General features: G+C 41.6%; 1 protein-coding gene across 3 annotated transcripts in view; it reads right to left on the reverse strand.

The window, feature by feature from the left end:
- SLC12A5 (solute carrier family 12 member 5) overlaps nt 1–15,136 on the reverse strand; it is a 62,548-nt gene that overhangs the window by 17,285 nt on the left and 30,127 nt on the right. For 2 of the 3 annotated variants that reach the window (XM_072111997.1, XM_072111996.1), the window contains exons 4-8: nt 14,828–14,974; nt 4,604–4,658; nt 4,038–4,168; nt 2,543–2,784; nt 593–804 (exon numbers count right to left, since the gene is read on the reverse strand). In XM_072111997.1, coding sequence (XP_071968098.1) covers nt 593–804; nt 2,543–2,784; nt 4,038–4,168; nt 4,604–4,658; nt 14,828–14,974 — 787 coding nt within the window. The remainder of the gene's footprint in view (nt 1–592; nt 805–2,542; nt 2,785–4,037; nt 4,169–4,603; nt 4,659–14,827; nt 14,975–15,136) is intronic. The other variant, XM_072111998.1, reaches the window with a different exon arrangement.

Raw genomic sequence — 15,136 nt, forward strand, 5'->3', positions numbered from 1 at the left:
TTCACTAGGAAATGTTGCCCAAATCTAAAGTAATTTGCACCAAAAAAAAAAATCTAACATACTTTCAACTATATGTTCTTCTGAATAGCATGACAAGGGGTATGGGCTTGGCCTCAAATGAGATACTGGGGGGATTTATCAGTGCTTGTATGGCAGTTTTCTGGCGTACAAGCCCTTGAAATAGTTGAAATTCCTGGAGAGGAATTGCAACTATTTTTCCTATTATGCCCACTTACTATGGAGGGGCATGAAGGGTACATGTTCTGCGGTGGAGTGCATTAACATCCCAGCCCTGTACCTGTTTACTAACTATAACCTGCACTAGGAACGGAGGCAGGTTATGACCCAATTCTACATTATGCAGGACCTGCCATAGAATTGAACAGCCATCGGTTATATGGGCGGAGCATTTAGATTTATCTGTCACAGCGAGATGGGCACGATTTACATGATCCCCCTGTGTCCTAAAAAAAATCTGCATTTTCTGGCATAAAACACTTCAAAATATCTTCAACTGGTACATATTTATCATCCCTAAGACAGATCTCCCCCCAAATTTTCTTTACAACACTTTTTTAGCTACAGAACTCACCTTGAATGAGTGGACTAGCTACTCCTGGAATTCCTTGAACCTCTGTGACGTTATTTTGGGAGAAGTACAGGTCACATGTTGCATTCAAGAATGGAGAGGAGCAGAAGAGGGCCCACAGCTTAGTGGTGACTGTTTCGTTCCCAACCTCTATGAACTTAGCACAGATGTCGAAACCTTTACGCGAAAGAGTGCGGTTACCAAGGATGCAGATGCTGAAAAGAGGCAAAGAAAAAGCAACAATGGTGCATGTTATGGTATAAATGTGAAATAAAAAAAAGAAATGAAGATCATACATGCAATAAATGAAATCTGCACAAACCACAAATAAATTAATAGTACAAGAGAATATTAGCGGAAGAAAATTCTTCTTGGCAAAAGGGCGACAAACAGACCACAAAAAATGACAACACATCTGTTGTTTGTTGGCCAACATAGTATACCCATCGGTACCAGAGAGACTACTTAACAGCCAGATTTATCAAAATTAGTGCAAACTTCACTATTGTGACTGTGCAGGATGCGCCAGATTATTGAATACTGACGCACGGTCTTCAGTTATCACAACCTTGCATCGCTCGGCAGGTGTGCAACATCTTTTTTTAGGTGCACCTTTAACATAGAGCGTGCAACACAATTCTGTCAAGTCACTGTATTAAAACTAACATGGACCAATAAAATAATAATGACATTAATTACTTGGGACCAGTAGAGTCTAAAAGAATATTGAAACTATCCAAAATCAGTTGAACAATGCCTATTAAAAAATGCAGAGTTGAGGTTGGTGAGGTGGTGAAAGGTCTTCATTAGACATGATGCCATTCCTAAGCATCCTAACCCTCCTGCTTAGGTTGTTACCATGCAATCCTTCCCTCGACAGATTTTCTGAAACAATTTAGGTTTATTTTAAAGGTTTTAAAAGGTTTTATTTAAAAGTTATTTAATAACTAGCAGTAATGAATAAGCAGTAACTATCTGTACTAGCAATACTTGTGTTATACAGTACTATAAAGATGACATTTGTGCTTTTATTACAAAGTACTTTTTAATGATGTTTTCCTCTATTTTTACATTTCGACTTCAGCTCAGGAATTAACACCAGACTGTTTAGCGCTGCAGTTTCCTGGCTGTACCCTGAGACTCAGCTTCTTTTTAGAACAATTTCTGCATATATTAATTGATTTTCTTATGCAATGTTGAATCCCTACATCGTAGGTTACATAGAGGAGCATTTATACTGCATTGTCTGCCATTTGTATGGTCAGAATAGCCCCATTTGTTGTTGGATTTACCTGAATTTACTATAGTTTCTGACTGTAGCTGAAATCTCTGCAAGGTCTGACCCGGTCTATCAAGCGAAAATCGCTTCTGATTAACTAAGACTTTCTGCACCCTCTTGATACAGGCTACAGAGTGCCGAAAGGGAAGAAAGTAAGACTGGTGTGTATAACAACAGTTTTAATAAATTCCAACCATGGTTTCTTTAACTTCTGGTAAATTACCATATACGTTTACCAGGGGTGTAATTAGTAATTTTGGCACCATGTAACAAATCCTGGAATAGGCTGTCTCATAGCTCAGATGAACAGGATCGAGTAAGTCCCGACAAACTCGCTTTGCATGTCTGCAGGATTTACTGGCTCAAACATGAAACTACTGAACCAAACCTGAAAAAACTGGCTTGTGTACAACCGGGTTTAGTTGTATAGGGGTCGTAGCACCACTTATTTTCCAGAATATTAATCGAAATGCATTTGGTTGTCTCTAAGTTCTTCCGCACATCGCCAGATATAACGTAATGAAAAAGAGGACTAGATATGACGACCTCAACTTACTCAGAATAAGACCCTTCTGTAGTATTTGACATATTTTAGATTACAATATCAAGCAAGACAACGAGTTAAATGAAACATTACTTAAAAGTACCATTTAAGAATAATTTAAAGAACTTACGGAAAATCTGGCGGGTCAAATGCAGACTTAATGACTCCGGCGTATATTGCAAGGATGGAAAGGATCACACAACCCAGGAACACCAGCGCAAACTTATTGACATACTTTACTCCCACAAAGACCACGATGGCCATGCAGGTTAGCACGCAAGTGCCATAAACACGCATGTTATTCAGCAGTGCAGCAGGCTCATCCTTAGCTTCTTCCGCCTTAAAGATGGCCATTCCAGGGAAAAGGTAGGTCTGGATAAAGAAAAAGTGTATGCATGTTACAAATAGGTACACAAGATCTTTCGGAGATGAATTATTTTTAGAACTTCTGATGTTCAAACGCAAATAAATAAACTAGTGCTAAGGCTTTTACGTGATATGGATATGATCCGAAAAAGAACAAGACATACTGTTTTGAGCCGGACTGGCAGTAATGCTCTGGATTGTGGCAACCAGCAATTGTTTTGGATTGTCTAGTCTACAGACGTAAAGTTGCCTACAGTGGAAAACAACTGCAAGTGTATAGCTAAAAGCTATGTCACAAGTGTTGTTATGTATTCACTTTTTCTGCTCATTTATTTTTGTCTTTCCCTATTAGATGAAATGTTTTGTTTTGGCTGCACGTGTCCATCATATCTGTTTAGTTGGCTGTTACTTGCCAAGTTCCATATCCATGTTCCGGCCGCCTCATTCAATAACAAAGCTAGTGGATACTTCTTCCTCCCTTGCTCTGGCTCCTGATTATTTATGTGGCCCTGTCACTTGGGAATCATTGTAGCACCAAAGATAACGTCAAACTTAGTGACCTGTTCAAGAGGGGAATATTTTGGCATGCCTAACTTGAACTTTTTTTTTTTATTCATTCTTTACTTTGATTCCCTACGCTATTGTTCATAATTTGGTTCAATTGATCAAAACTCAGACTATGCTTTTTTCTCAACCTTGCACTTGTCCTGTCTCCTGGCCAATACTTGGATTTGACTCTGTGCAAGGTTGCAGTAAAGCTTACTAGATTAGGAATTAAGGTTTCGACTTGGAATCTCTTAGGCCACACATGTCAAACACAAGGCCGTGTGCCGAATGCAGGCTACCACCTCCAGACTACTAGATGTAAAAACCTGTTACTGCTTTTAGATGCAGCAACACAACCGCCATGTTCAAATCTTCCTCCGAGTTATAGTGGATGGACTGTCCTAACACATCAGCTAACCAGTTTCGACCTTTATGTACCAAATGTTATGGCCATTGGTGGTGGAAAAGTTGGTTGGTTGGTTAGGTGTTTCGGAGAATTTAGAAATGGTTGATAATAGAAAGAAAATTTGGAAATTTTTCTGATCTCAGTTGGCCCTTTAAAAGCAACCACCGTGCTGGTTTGTTACTAAGTTTAACACCACTGCTTCAGTCTATCCCAGACCAAATTGCCATCAGGAGAATCCATATTCTATGGCACAATTATAAAATTGGAGCAAGTCCATTACCTTACCTCCACAACTAATTTTACTTACCAACAGAATCTCGATGGTTCCCAGGATGTACATGGCTCCAGCAAATGTGGTCCCTAAGTAAAAGCAAAGCCCCACAGCTCCTCCAAACTCCGGCCCCAACGAACGAGAGATCATGTAGTATGAGCCACCAGCTATAGAGAGATAGAGTTCTCAGAAACGTATATGAAAACATCGACAATCTCGTACTAATGCATTATTGATCACTGCGCTCATATAGCACTGCACCCACATATTGCTATGCTTAGTACATTGGTTTTTACATATTTGGCCTCGAAATGTACAGCTATACTATAGCAGGGAATATAAAAGACAACTTTACACATACAGCATAACTTCATCACAATACGTTCTTCCTTCTATCCTTGACATTTTCATTACTACAGATTCTTCTCATGGACTAATCCCCTCTTATTTAATCTGATTGATGCAAAGCGCCTGCATCTGGCATATAGTCTCCAACACCCCCACACACATTGCGTCTGCATCCAGCAGTATTGTGCACCCCCACCCAAATTCCTCCCACGCACTGCATCTCCCATATTTGGTTCATCTGAAATGCCCCCTACCTGGCACAACTCCATTGGTAGCGATGGCGCTCATTGAGATAGCAGTCAGCATGGTCTGCAGAGCAAACACAGGTAGGCGCCATGAGCCTGTACCCAACGTATAATGGGGTGGGGAAGATGATGACAGGAGCAGTGCATCGTAAGGGGGGGAGACATGAGACGCAATGCATCATGGGAGGATAAGAGAAGCAGTGCACCATGAAAAGTCTTTGTCTCAGGTACAGTGCGTGGTAAGGTGAAGATGTCAGACGCAGTGCAATGTGGGGGATTTTCTGGTGCAGTGCATGGTGGGAGTAAATGATATCAAATGCAGATGCAGTTCATACTCAGACGACATTGCCCGAGATACAACACTCACTCAGACAACGGGAACTGAGATGTAGTGCACACTCGATGTGATATCAGGCGCAGTGCACCCTCAGACAACATAACCTGAGATCCACTGTGTGATATCAAATGCAGTGCACATTCACAAGATATGACATCAGATGCAGCGAACAGTCTGAACAGTCTAAATACGACAGGGCCACAATCTGATTATGTCACGTTCAATGAATTTTTTTTCATGAATTGCAATGATTTAGCACTTGGACAGAGTAGATTATGGCAGATTCAGAAAATTGTAATATGTTAGGCAAAATTGGTTCAGGGTTGTGCATAGAAAAGTGGTCAAAGTTTTGCATTTGAAAGGGTCTCCTGGGCCTATAGGTGTTATCCAGGGGTTGAAAAAACTGTTCTTTTCCTTTTTTTTAATTAAAAACCTTCCACACCTTGCCCATGGGCAGTGCATGGTCTTTTAGCTCAGCTACAGACATCTCTATACAACTGAGCTGCGATGCCATCACAAAGCATGGTCAAGTGTGGCGCTGTTTTTGGATGAAAGCAGCTATGTTTACCCTTTTAAAGGGAACTTGTCATCAGAAATTGGCCTAATAAACTAATACAAGTATATTGTCAAGCAGCTGAAGAGCTTTTAGATGATGTTTCTTTCATGGTCCAATGTGATAGAATCATCCAGAAAATCATTTTTGAAGTGAGATGTTAATTGGTTGTATAAAGTCATCAGATTTTAGGAGATTTGATCAGTGATGTCCGTGGACATAGGACCATAATTACAGTGAAGGGGGCGTTTTAAGCAGGGAGAGCTTGACTTCAGTATTAAACTCTCCGCCTCCTTGACCTCATGAAACCAATTTACTTCAAAGTTGATTCTCTGGATGATGCCACCACACCAGGAGATAAAAGAAATATGATCTATAAGCTGCTCAGATCCTTGACAACAAACTGCTAGTGGTTTATTAAGCCATTTTCTGATGACAGGTTCCCTTTAAATTTTCAATGCCCTACGCAAAGAGGTCTAATATTCAGCATCTGTCTTGATGAGCTGTTCACACTACACATGAAGCCTGGAAGCAGACAGCGCCACATGAAGTGGTCTGACTCCTGCTCTGAGCATAGTTTCACGGTACCGCCAACGTCACCAATTGCCAAAGGTGCCAGGTGTTGGAACCGCACCTATCACCTGTTTATGACCTATCCTTTGTATGGGTCATCAATGGATTAAGCCTGGAAACCCCTTTGGAAGCAGACTGTGAAAACCCAGGAAGTTAAACTAGTCAGAGGCTGTTTACTGGAAAGTCAAAAGATCCCATTGAAGATAAAATATTGAGAACTTAGCAGATGATATAAGAACATGGCAAAATTATGCCCGATGTCACATGAAGAAGATGCAATGTCATATACAAAGATTGAGAAACAAGACATGATAGCACATGGCAAGTGTCAGAACAATTAGGCACAGTCATACCAAGCACATATACTGAAGATAGACCATAAACATACTCATGCAGGTAAAAATATTAATATTTCCATAGAATAGCTCATCAAGATCATGTTGGTATGGCCCATCACCCAGCACCATCTCAGATCACAGAGGAACGACAGAACAGAGACAGCTCAGTTCTCTGTGTGGTGGTCAGACCAGGTTACTGCAGATCAGCTCCTATTCTTGTGAATAAGAACTAATCTGCAATAACTCAGTTCGGCCACTAGACAGAAGACGGCGCTGTCTGCTTCCTGTTCCATTCTCTGATTATAAATTGCTGAGTACAGCTGATCTGTAGAGGTCTCAGGACTCCTCGAGCTGATGTTGATGACCTATCCTTTGGACCCATCACAGACCTGCACCCCTGGCCTCCTGCCATGAAGAAGAATAAGGTCCCTATTTGATCCAGATTGGCCAAGGTCCTACAGTACTTCTTTATTTGTTATATCCCTTTATTGTACTATAAAAGTAGTTTAAGAGGTTGTATAAGCTTAGGAAAAAGTGCCCCTCTTACAATGTGTTACCAATGTTTGCTATTTTGTTTTTTTTTATGGTCTCCAAAGGGAGATCAGTTTTTATATTATTTGTGGAAATGAATAAAAGTGGAATACAGATCATGTATCCAGTAGAAGGTTTGATCCGTAAGTGTTGTCCCCATATTCTCCATGTTTTTGTTTTCCTTAAAAAAGTTATCTGTTATATTACACAAGATAATTTGAAGCATAAAAAAGCTTAGATAAATCCATAGGTCTGACCGCATGAATATTAATAATCCGGTCTGTAGTTCTAGTGACTGTTAGTTATTACATTGACAAGATTTTCATCTCATAAGAAGGATATCTGAGCAATTCTCTTCTGTTTTCCATAGTAGCCTTATTGGCCCGGTCTGTATCCTTCTGCCTAGCCTCTGACTGGGGCTACATCAATAACATAGCACCCAACCATCCCCGATACAGCGGGACAGTCCTGGATTTCAGGGTCCCATGCATTTGGAGGTATGTCTCAAAATTAACCCTACCTTCATGTTAGAAAGGGAGTTTTTATAGACTATGGGGGTCATTATGAGTCTTGTGGGGGCAAGGAGGGGGGATTAGGGGCAGCATAAGGAAATCAAATTTCTTTTTCCACATTGTAAAACATGGGAGCTGCAATAATGGGGGCACAACACATGCTTGTACTCCAGATAACTAGTGTACAAGACCTGATACATATCCCCTGATGACTTCACTAATTACTAAATGGTAACTCTAGTGTGAATGACGTGGATGTCAATACTTTAGGTTTCCATTAGAGTGGATTGCAATGTAAATGGATCCATAGCTAAATCCACAGGGAAATACTAAATCAGGTTTCTTTCTGTGTTGGATCCAGATGAATGATAGACCCTAACCTCTGGACTATGACCCTGCATCTGGAGAAGTAGCACAAGTCTATGTACATAAAACGCAATAAAGGGGTTGGCCACTTTACCTCTTCTTTGTAATATGTGTAAGTGTGTGGGGGGCAGGATATTTGGTAATTTACCAATATACATCTATTACTAGTTCTCAGGGGCGGACTGGGAATATAAAATGGCCCTGGAAAAAACTATAAAAGTGGCCCCATTTTATAGGCGGAGTCAAAACAAGTGGGTGTGGTCAGATAATGTGGGTGGGGTTACTACAGACAAATTGTTGGTAGATGGCCTTAATGCAAAACAAGAACATCTTTTGCTAGTAAGTGAATCTAATGCGCAAAGAATGTGACCTGTGGATCAGTAAATGATGCAAAAACACAACCCGATAAGCCTTAAATACCTTTCCCCTGTGCCATACATGTACAATTCAAAGAAAGAATATATTGATACTGCCTCCTATGTTCAGGAATAATGCTACAAAAACACATTCAATCCTGTCTTCTATATACAAAATAAAACTACTACAATACCTTCTCCCATATACAAGCCAACTACTATAATACTGCCCCCTATGTACAAGAATATAACTACTATAATACTGCCCCCTATGTACAGGAATATAACTACTATAATACCACCCCCTATGTACAAGAATATAACTAATATAATACCGCCCCCTATGTACAAGAATGTAACTACTATAATACTGCCCCCTATGTACAAGAATGTAACTACTATAATACTGCCCCCTATGTACAAGAATATAACTACTATAATACCACCCCCTATGTACAAGAATATAACTAATATAATACCGCCCCCTATGTACAAGAATATAACTACTGTAATACTGCCCCCTATGTACAAAAATGTAACTACTGTAATACTGCCCCCTATGTACAAGAATATAACTACTATAATACCGCCCCCTATGTACAAGAATATAACTACTATAATACCGCCCCCTATGTACAAGAATATAACTAATATAATACCGCCCCCTATGTACAAGAATATAACTACTGTAATACTGCCCCCTATGTACAAGAATGTAACTACTGTAATACTGCCCCCTATGTACAAGAATATAACTACTATAATACTGCCCCCTATGTACAAGAATATAACTACTATAATACTGCCCCCTATGTACAGGAATATAACTACTATAATACTACCACCTATGTACAAGAATATAACTACTATAATACTGCCCCCTATGTACAAGAATATAACTACTATAATACTGCCCCTATGTACAAGAATATAACTACTATAATACTGCCCCCTATGTACAAGAATATAACTACTATAATACTGCCCCATATGTACAGGAATATAACTACTATAATACTGCTCCCTATGTACAAGAATATAACTACTATAATACTGCCCCTATGTACAAGAATATAACTACTATAATACTGCCCCTATGTACAAGAATATAACTACTATAATACTGCCCCCTATGTACAAGAATATAACTACTATAATACTGCCCCTATGTACAAGAATATAACTACTATAATACTGCCCCCTATGTACAAGAATATAACTACTATAATACTGCCCCTATGTACAAGAATATAACTACTATAATACTGCCCCCTATGTACAAGAATATAACTACTATAATACTGCCCCCCTATGTACAGGAATATAACTACTATAATACTGCCCCCTATGTACAAGAATATAACTACTATAATACTGCCCCCTATGTACAAGAATATAACTACTATAATACTGCTCCCTATGTACAAGAATATAACTACTATAATACTGCCCCCTATGTACAAGAATATAACTACTATAATACTGCCCCCTCTGTACAAGAATATAACTACTATAATACTGCCCCCTATGTACAAGAATATAACTACTACGTATAATACTGCCCCCTCTGTACAAGAATATAACTACTATAATACTGCCCCCTCTGTACAAGAATATAACTACTATAATACTGCCCCCTATGTACAGGAATATAACTACTATAATACTGCCCCTTATGTACAAGAATATAACTACTATAATACTACCCCCCTATGTACAGGAATATAACTACTATAATACTGCCCCCTATGTACAAGAATATAACTACTATAATACTGCCCCCTATGTACAAGAATATAACTACTATAATACTGCCCCCTATGTACAAGAATATAACTACTATAATACTGCCCCTACGTACAGGAATATAACTACTATAATACTATATATATATATATATATATATATATATATATATATATATATATATATATATACACAGAAGCGAACATGAAAAAAAAATCAGTATTTATCATATACAGCTACAGAAAACACATGAGATCCTCACCTATTGCATCCAGTGACATCAGGTGACGTGTCCTCGGATTGTACTCCTTCCTCTTCTTCATTAATTCCACCATCACCTTGTTTCTTCCTCCAGGTACACAGCATTCCTGCAGAGTTTACCACACAGACGTCTTATGTTCTGCACTTTCCCATTGTCCCTTCTTCTACTACCACCACTACTGTGCCCCAAATACTGTAATAGAGCCCCCTACAATATTAGTACCACACAAATAGTGCCCCATAATGTAACATACTGTAATGGTAAGGATAATTTATTTCTTCTTTCTCTCCTTTAACCCCCTTAACTCCCCACCCCCACCCCAGTATTGATAGAGCTCCTACTATGACCCTGATGTAATAATAATGGCCCCAGCCTACCCAAGACATAGAATTTATGCCCCCAGCCTACCCCAGACATTGAATTTAATGGCCCCAGCCTACCCCAGACATCAAATTAATTGCCCCAGCCTACCGCAGAAATAGAATTAATGCCCCCTGCCTGCCCCAGACATAGAATAATGCCCCCCCCAGACATATAATAATGCCCCTTGCCAGCCCCAGATATAGAATAATCTCTCCCCCGCCCCAGACATATAATTATGCCCCTTGCCAGCCCCGGATAAAGAATAATCCCCCACCCCACCCCAGACATATAATAATGCCCCCTGCCAGCCCCAGATATAGAATAATCCCCCCCACCATATAATAATGCCCCTTGCTAGCCCCAGATATAGAATAATCTCCACCCCCCACCCCCCTCCCAGACATATAATAATGCCCCTTGCCAGTCCCAGATGTAGAATAATGCCGCCCCCGCCCCAGACATATAATAATGCACCCTGCCAGCCCCAGATATAGAATAACCCCCCCCCCTCTGCCCCAGACATAATAATCCCCCCCTTCCCCAGACATATAATAATAATTCCCCCCTGCCAGCCCCAGATATAGAATAATCCCCCCCGCCATATAATAATGCCCCTTGCCAGCCCCAGATATAGAATAATCTCCCTCCCCCCCCCCCCGTCCCAGACATATAATAATGCCCCTTGCCAGTCCCAGATATACAATAATAACCCCCCCCCCCCCGCCCCAGACATATAATAATGCCCCCTGCCAGCCCCAGATATAGAATAATCCCCCCGCCATATAATAATGCCCCTTGCCAGCCCCAGATATACAATAATTCCCCCCCCCACCCCAGATATACAATAATCCCCCCCACCCCAGATATACAATAATCCCCCCCCTCTGCCCCAGATATACAATAATCCCCCCCCCCCCAGACATATAATAATGCCCCCTGCCAGCCCCAGATATAGAATAATCCGCCCCAGATATTTAATAATGCCCCCTGCCTGCCCCAGATATAGAATAATACCCCCCCCAGACATATAATAATGCCCCCTGGCTGCCCCGGATATAGAATAATGCCGCCCCCGCCCCAGACATATAATAATGCCCCCTGCCAGCCCCAGATATAGAATAATTTCCCCCCCCCCCTCTGCCCCAGACATAATAATCCCCCCCTTCCCCAGACATATAATAATAATTCCCCCCTGCCAGCCCCAGATATAGAATAATCCACACCCCCCCCCCCCCGCCCCAGACATATAATAATACCCCCTGCCCCAGTTAGATAGAACAATGCAATCCCCCGCCCCAGGCATAATTAATGCTACCCATTCTATAATTTAAAAAAAACAAAACAAACATAATACTCACCTCTGGCGCAGGTTTTTTCCTGTCTCCGGTCTTCTGTAGCTTGGTGTAGAGGCGCGGGATAGTGACGTCACTGCTCCGCGCCTCTTACACCAAGCCGCGGAGCTACGGAGGGCCGGACAGCTGACATGGTAAGTGCCAGCCTCCTCCACGCTACACAGGTCGCGCAATGACATCAGTTGCGCGACCTGTGTAGCTGCCTGTATACACAGACGCAGAAGCAGCGGTGCTGCGCTGCGTCTGTGTACTAATCAATAGTACCTGCATCGTACGATGCAGGTACTATAGATTAAATCAAAAGTTGTAGGAAGTGCGGACCGGCCCGGAGCAGCTCCGGACCGGCCCCACACCGGCCCAGGACCGACCGGCCCACCGGGAAAATTCCCGGTGGGTACAATGGCCAGTCCGCCCCTGCTAGTTCTGCTCCGCTTTCTTGATATGTAAAGTGAAGCCTCCTGTCTTTTACCTCATCAGCCAGACATTTCTGTCCACAAAATGGCCGCAGATGGAGGATCATGTGATCTCTAACTGTCCATGAGCATTCGCCAGTAAGGATCACATGACCCTCCATCTGCGGCCATTTTATGGTCAGGAATCTCTGATGAGGTAAAAGACAGGAGGCTGCACTTTACATTTCAAGAAAGCGGAGAAGAACTATTAATAGATGTATAGTGGTAAATTACCTAATATAGTGCCCCACACACACATTACAAAAAACATAAGGTAAAGTGACCAACCCCTTTAATTAAATGTATACCAAATGTTAAAGCAACACAATAGGATGTGGTGCTTGGATATAGTACTGTTACCTCTGTATTAAGCAAATGCTGCAATACTGGGACTGGTCACTAGATGTCACAGCAGACAGTAGGATATAACTATATCTGCAGGGGTGACATGTAGAGGATACAGGGGTAGTAGTCGCCTAGAAGCTTGATGGGGATGAAAGGGTGCTCTACCACATAAAACAACACTAGTATTATAAATAACATATGGTAGTTTATAGAAATGGTGATCTGTGACCTGGAAGCTTCAATATATGTCTCTGACTATTGAGGTTTTCTGGACTAAAATTATATGGATATATTATAGGAGACGCTCAGATCCAGTTTTCTATAGCTAATAAGCCCTAGATCAGAAATAGTTCTCATCATGTAATTGCTATCCACACAGCACATGTACAGTAAGCACATGCAACAGAATCCCAAACTAGGCGATAATTCAAGAATCGGCGCTGCTCAATTAAGGATTAGCTCTGGCACTAGCAGCGATCCTATAAAGCGTGGGCGTGATATTAGACACAGTCACTGGCACCGACATCAGACGAGATCATGGAATAAATATACAGGAAAGATGCCACGTCACACACACACTGCCAGGCTGCATGACATCCCACGTAATGTGACACGGGCCGCACAGTAATATTGTCTATGGCGCAATGCGGTTAAAGGGGAACATATGGGGCCTTTTGGGGGGTTTTAATGGTTCGCTAAAACTGAATTGCTGAATAAATTTGTCCAAATGCTGAAAGCAGAGAAGCTATGGTAAGTGTCAGTGGAGATAATGGGAGGGAGAAGCCGCTAGGTATGAGAGGGTTATGAGAACGGGAATATGTCGACAGACGGTAACAGAGAATATTAGAGAAGAACATAGAACATCAGTGAGAAACACAGTTTAAAAAAAAAAATCTAAACTCCCATCAGTCAGTTCTAGAAATAGACGCCATACGCGGTGTACTATGTGCAGGGAATATCATGTGAGTATTGTGTGGGGTCTCCGTTCACTACAGGTTCGGCACCATAGTGAATATCATGTATCCTTCAACCATAACATTAAAGACACTTATTTCCTACCAGCAGCAAAGGTGATACCTGACCCTTGTTTACCCCTGACCTGTCCATATAAAACTGGACTTATGTGACTTGGCATCCTGTAGCCATTTACTTCTATGGAATTAGGATGCCAGTTCCATTCCAGTATATAGCTAGACTTTGGTTCCCCATAATGCTAATAGCCCATGGTCCTAGCAGTCAAACCCCAGTGATAAGACCATTGCCTAGACGCAGGTTCTCTGACTACTGGGACCTCCATCCCTTAGTAGAAGGTCCCCTGAAGTGTCGTACACTGAATAGAGTACAGTTGAACATGCCGTATTCGCACACCATAGGATATTTCAGGGTTTCTTTGGACCCCTGTTCTGGGGATTCCAACAAGTGCCCCCCAGCGATCAGACACTTATAGCCAAACCGGTATAAAGAGGGTGAGTGTCTATACCTTGAAACAACAGAGTAGTAAAGGACATGGATTACATTTCTAACAATATGGGCTCTATGACATAGTCCTGGAATTGATGGGACATTCCAGGTTTTTCAGGGGTCTCCCTTCATCCCAGCTGGTGCTCAAATTCCCAGAAGGCGGAACGCAGAGGGGGTATGTGGGACAAAGCTACTACCTTCCTGCTCCACCTCCTCAAACCAAAAGACAGACTTGTCCCTCTTGCCCGAATAGACAGTGTCCGGAGACAGATCGGGGCTGTGGGACAGTGCTCACCGGTATGTGCTGGGGGGAACAGTATGAAGGGGGGGAAGTATGGGGGGCCTGAATACAAGGGAGCTGGGGGGAACACAATATAAGAGATGTGGAAACACTAAGGGGATTGTCGTCTATACTGTGTGGGGGTAGAGTAAGGGACTGAGCAAAAGGTGTGGATTGGGAGCAAAAAAATTCTCCCTCCTAACGTTGGTAGGTATGAAGCAAGAAGGGCCTTCAGAAGTCTTATGGTTCCCATGCCTTGTTGTTTCAGGTGGTTTAATGTTATGGCTGATGGGTTTATATCTAATGTATATATGTAACTACATGTGCCCTAGCATTATAAAGCCTCATCATAGTGCCCCGACCTACTATCCTTCCATCATCCATTACTCCCCAGTCCCATACTCACACAGGAGCAGCACATCACAACAATAATAAAAGACTCCAGGACACCTCCAACCCCCACAACCCATGTGAGGCGCAGGAATAGGATGACACCAAAAATGTTCTGTAAGCAGGGCAGGTAGACACCCATGAAGGTTCCCATCCTTGGAGCCTAGGATAACAAAACAGATTCATAATATGGTGGATTAATACAAGTCTTTATTATATTGTATTAGCGCATTATTAATGTAAGTGTATTAACAGTGCACTATAAGAAGATAATAAAATATCAATGTATATGGGCAGATCTGAATGTGGATACATAATTTTCTAG

Source organism: Engystomops pustulosus, chromosome 6 (assembly GCF_040894005.1).
Source record: "Engystomops pustulosus chromosome 6, aEngPut4.maternal, whole genome shotgun sequence".
Classification (NCBI taxonomy): Eukaryota; Metazoa; Chordata; class Amphibia; order Anura; family Leptodactylidae; genus Engystomops; species Engystomops pustulosus.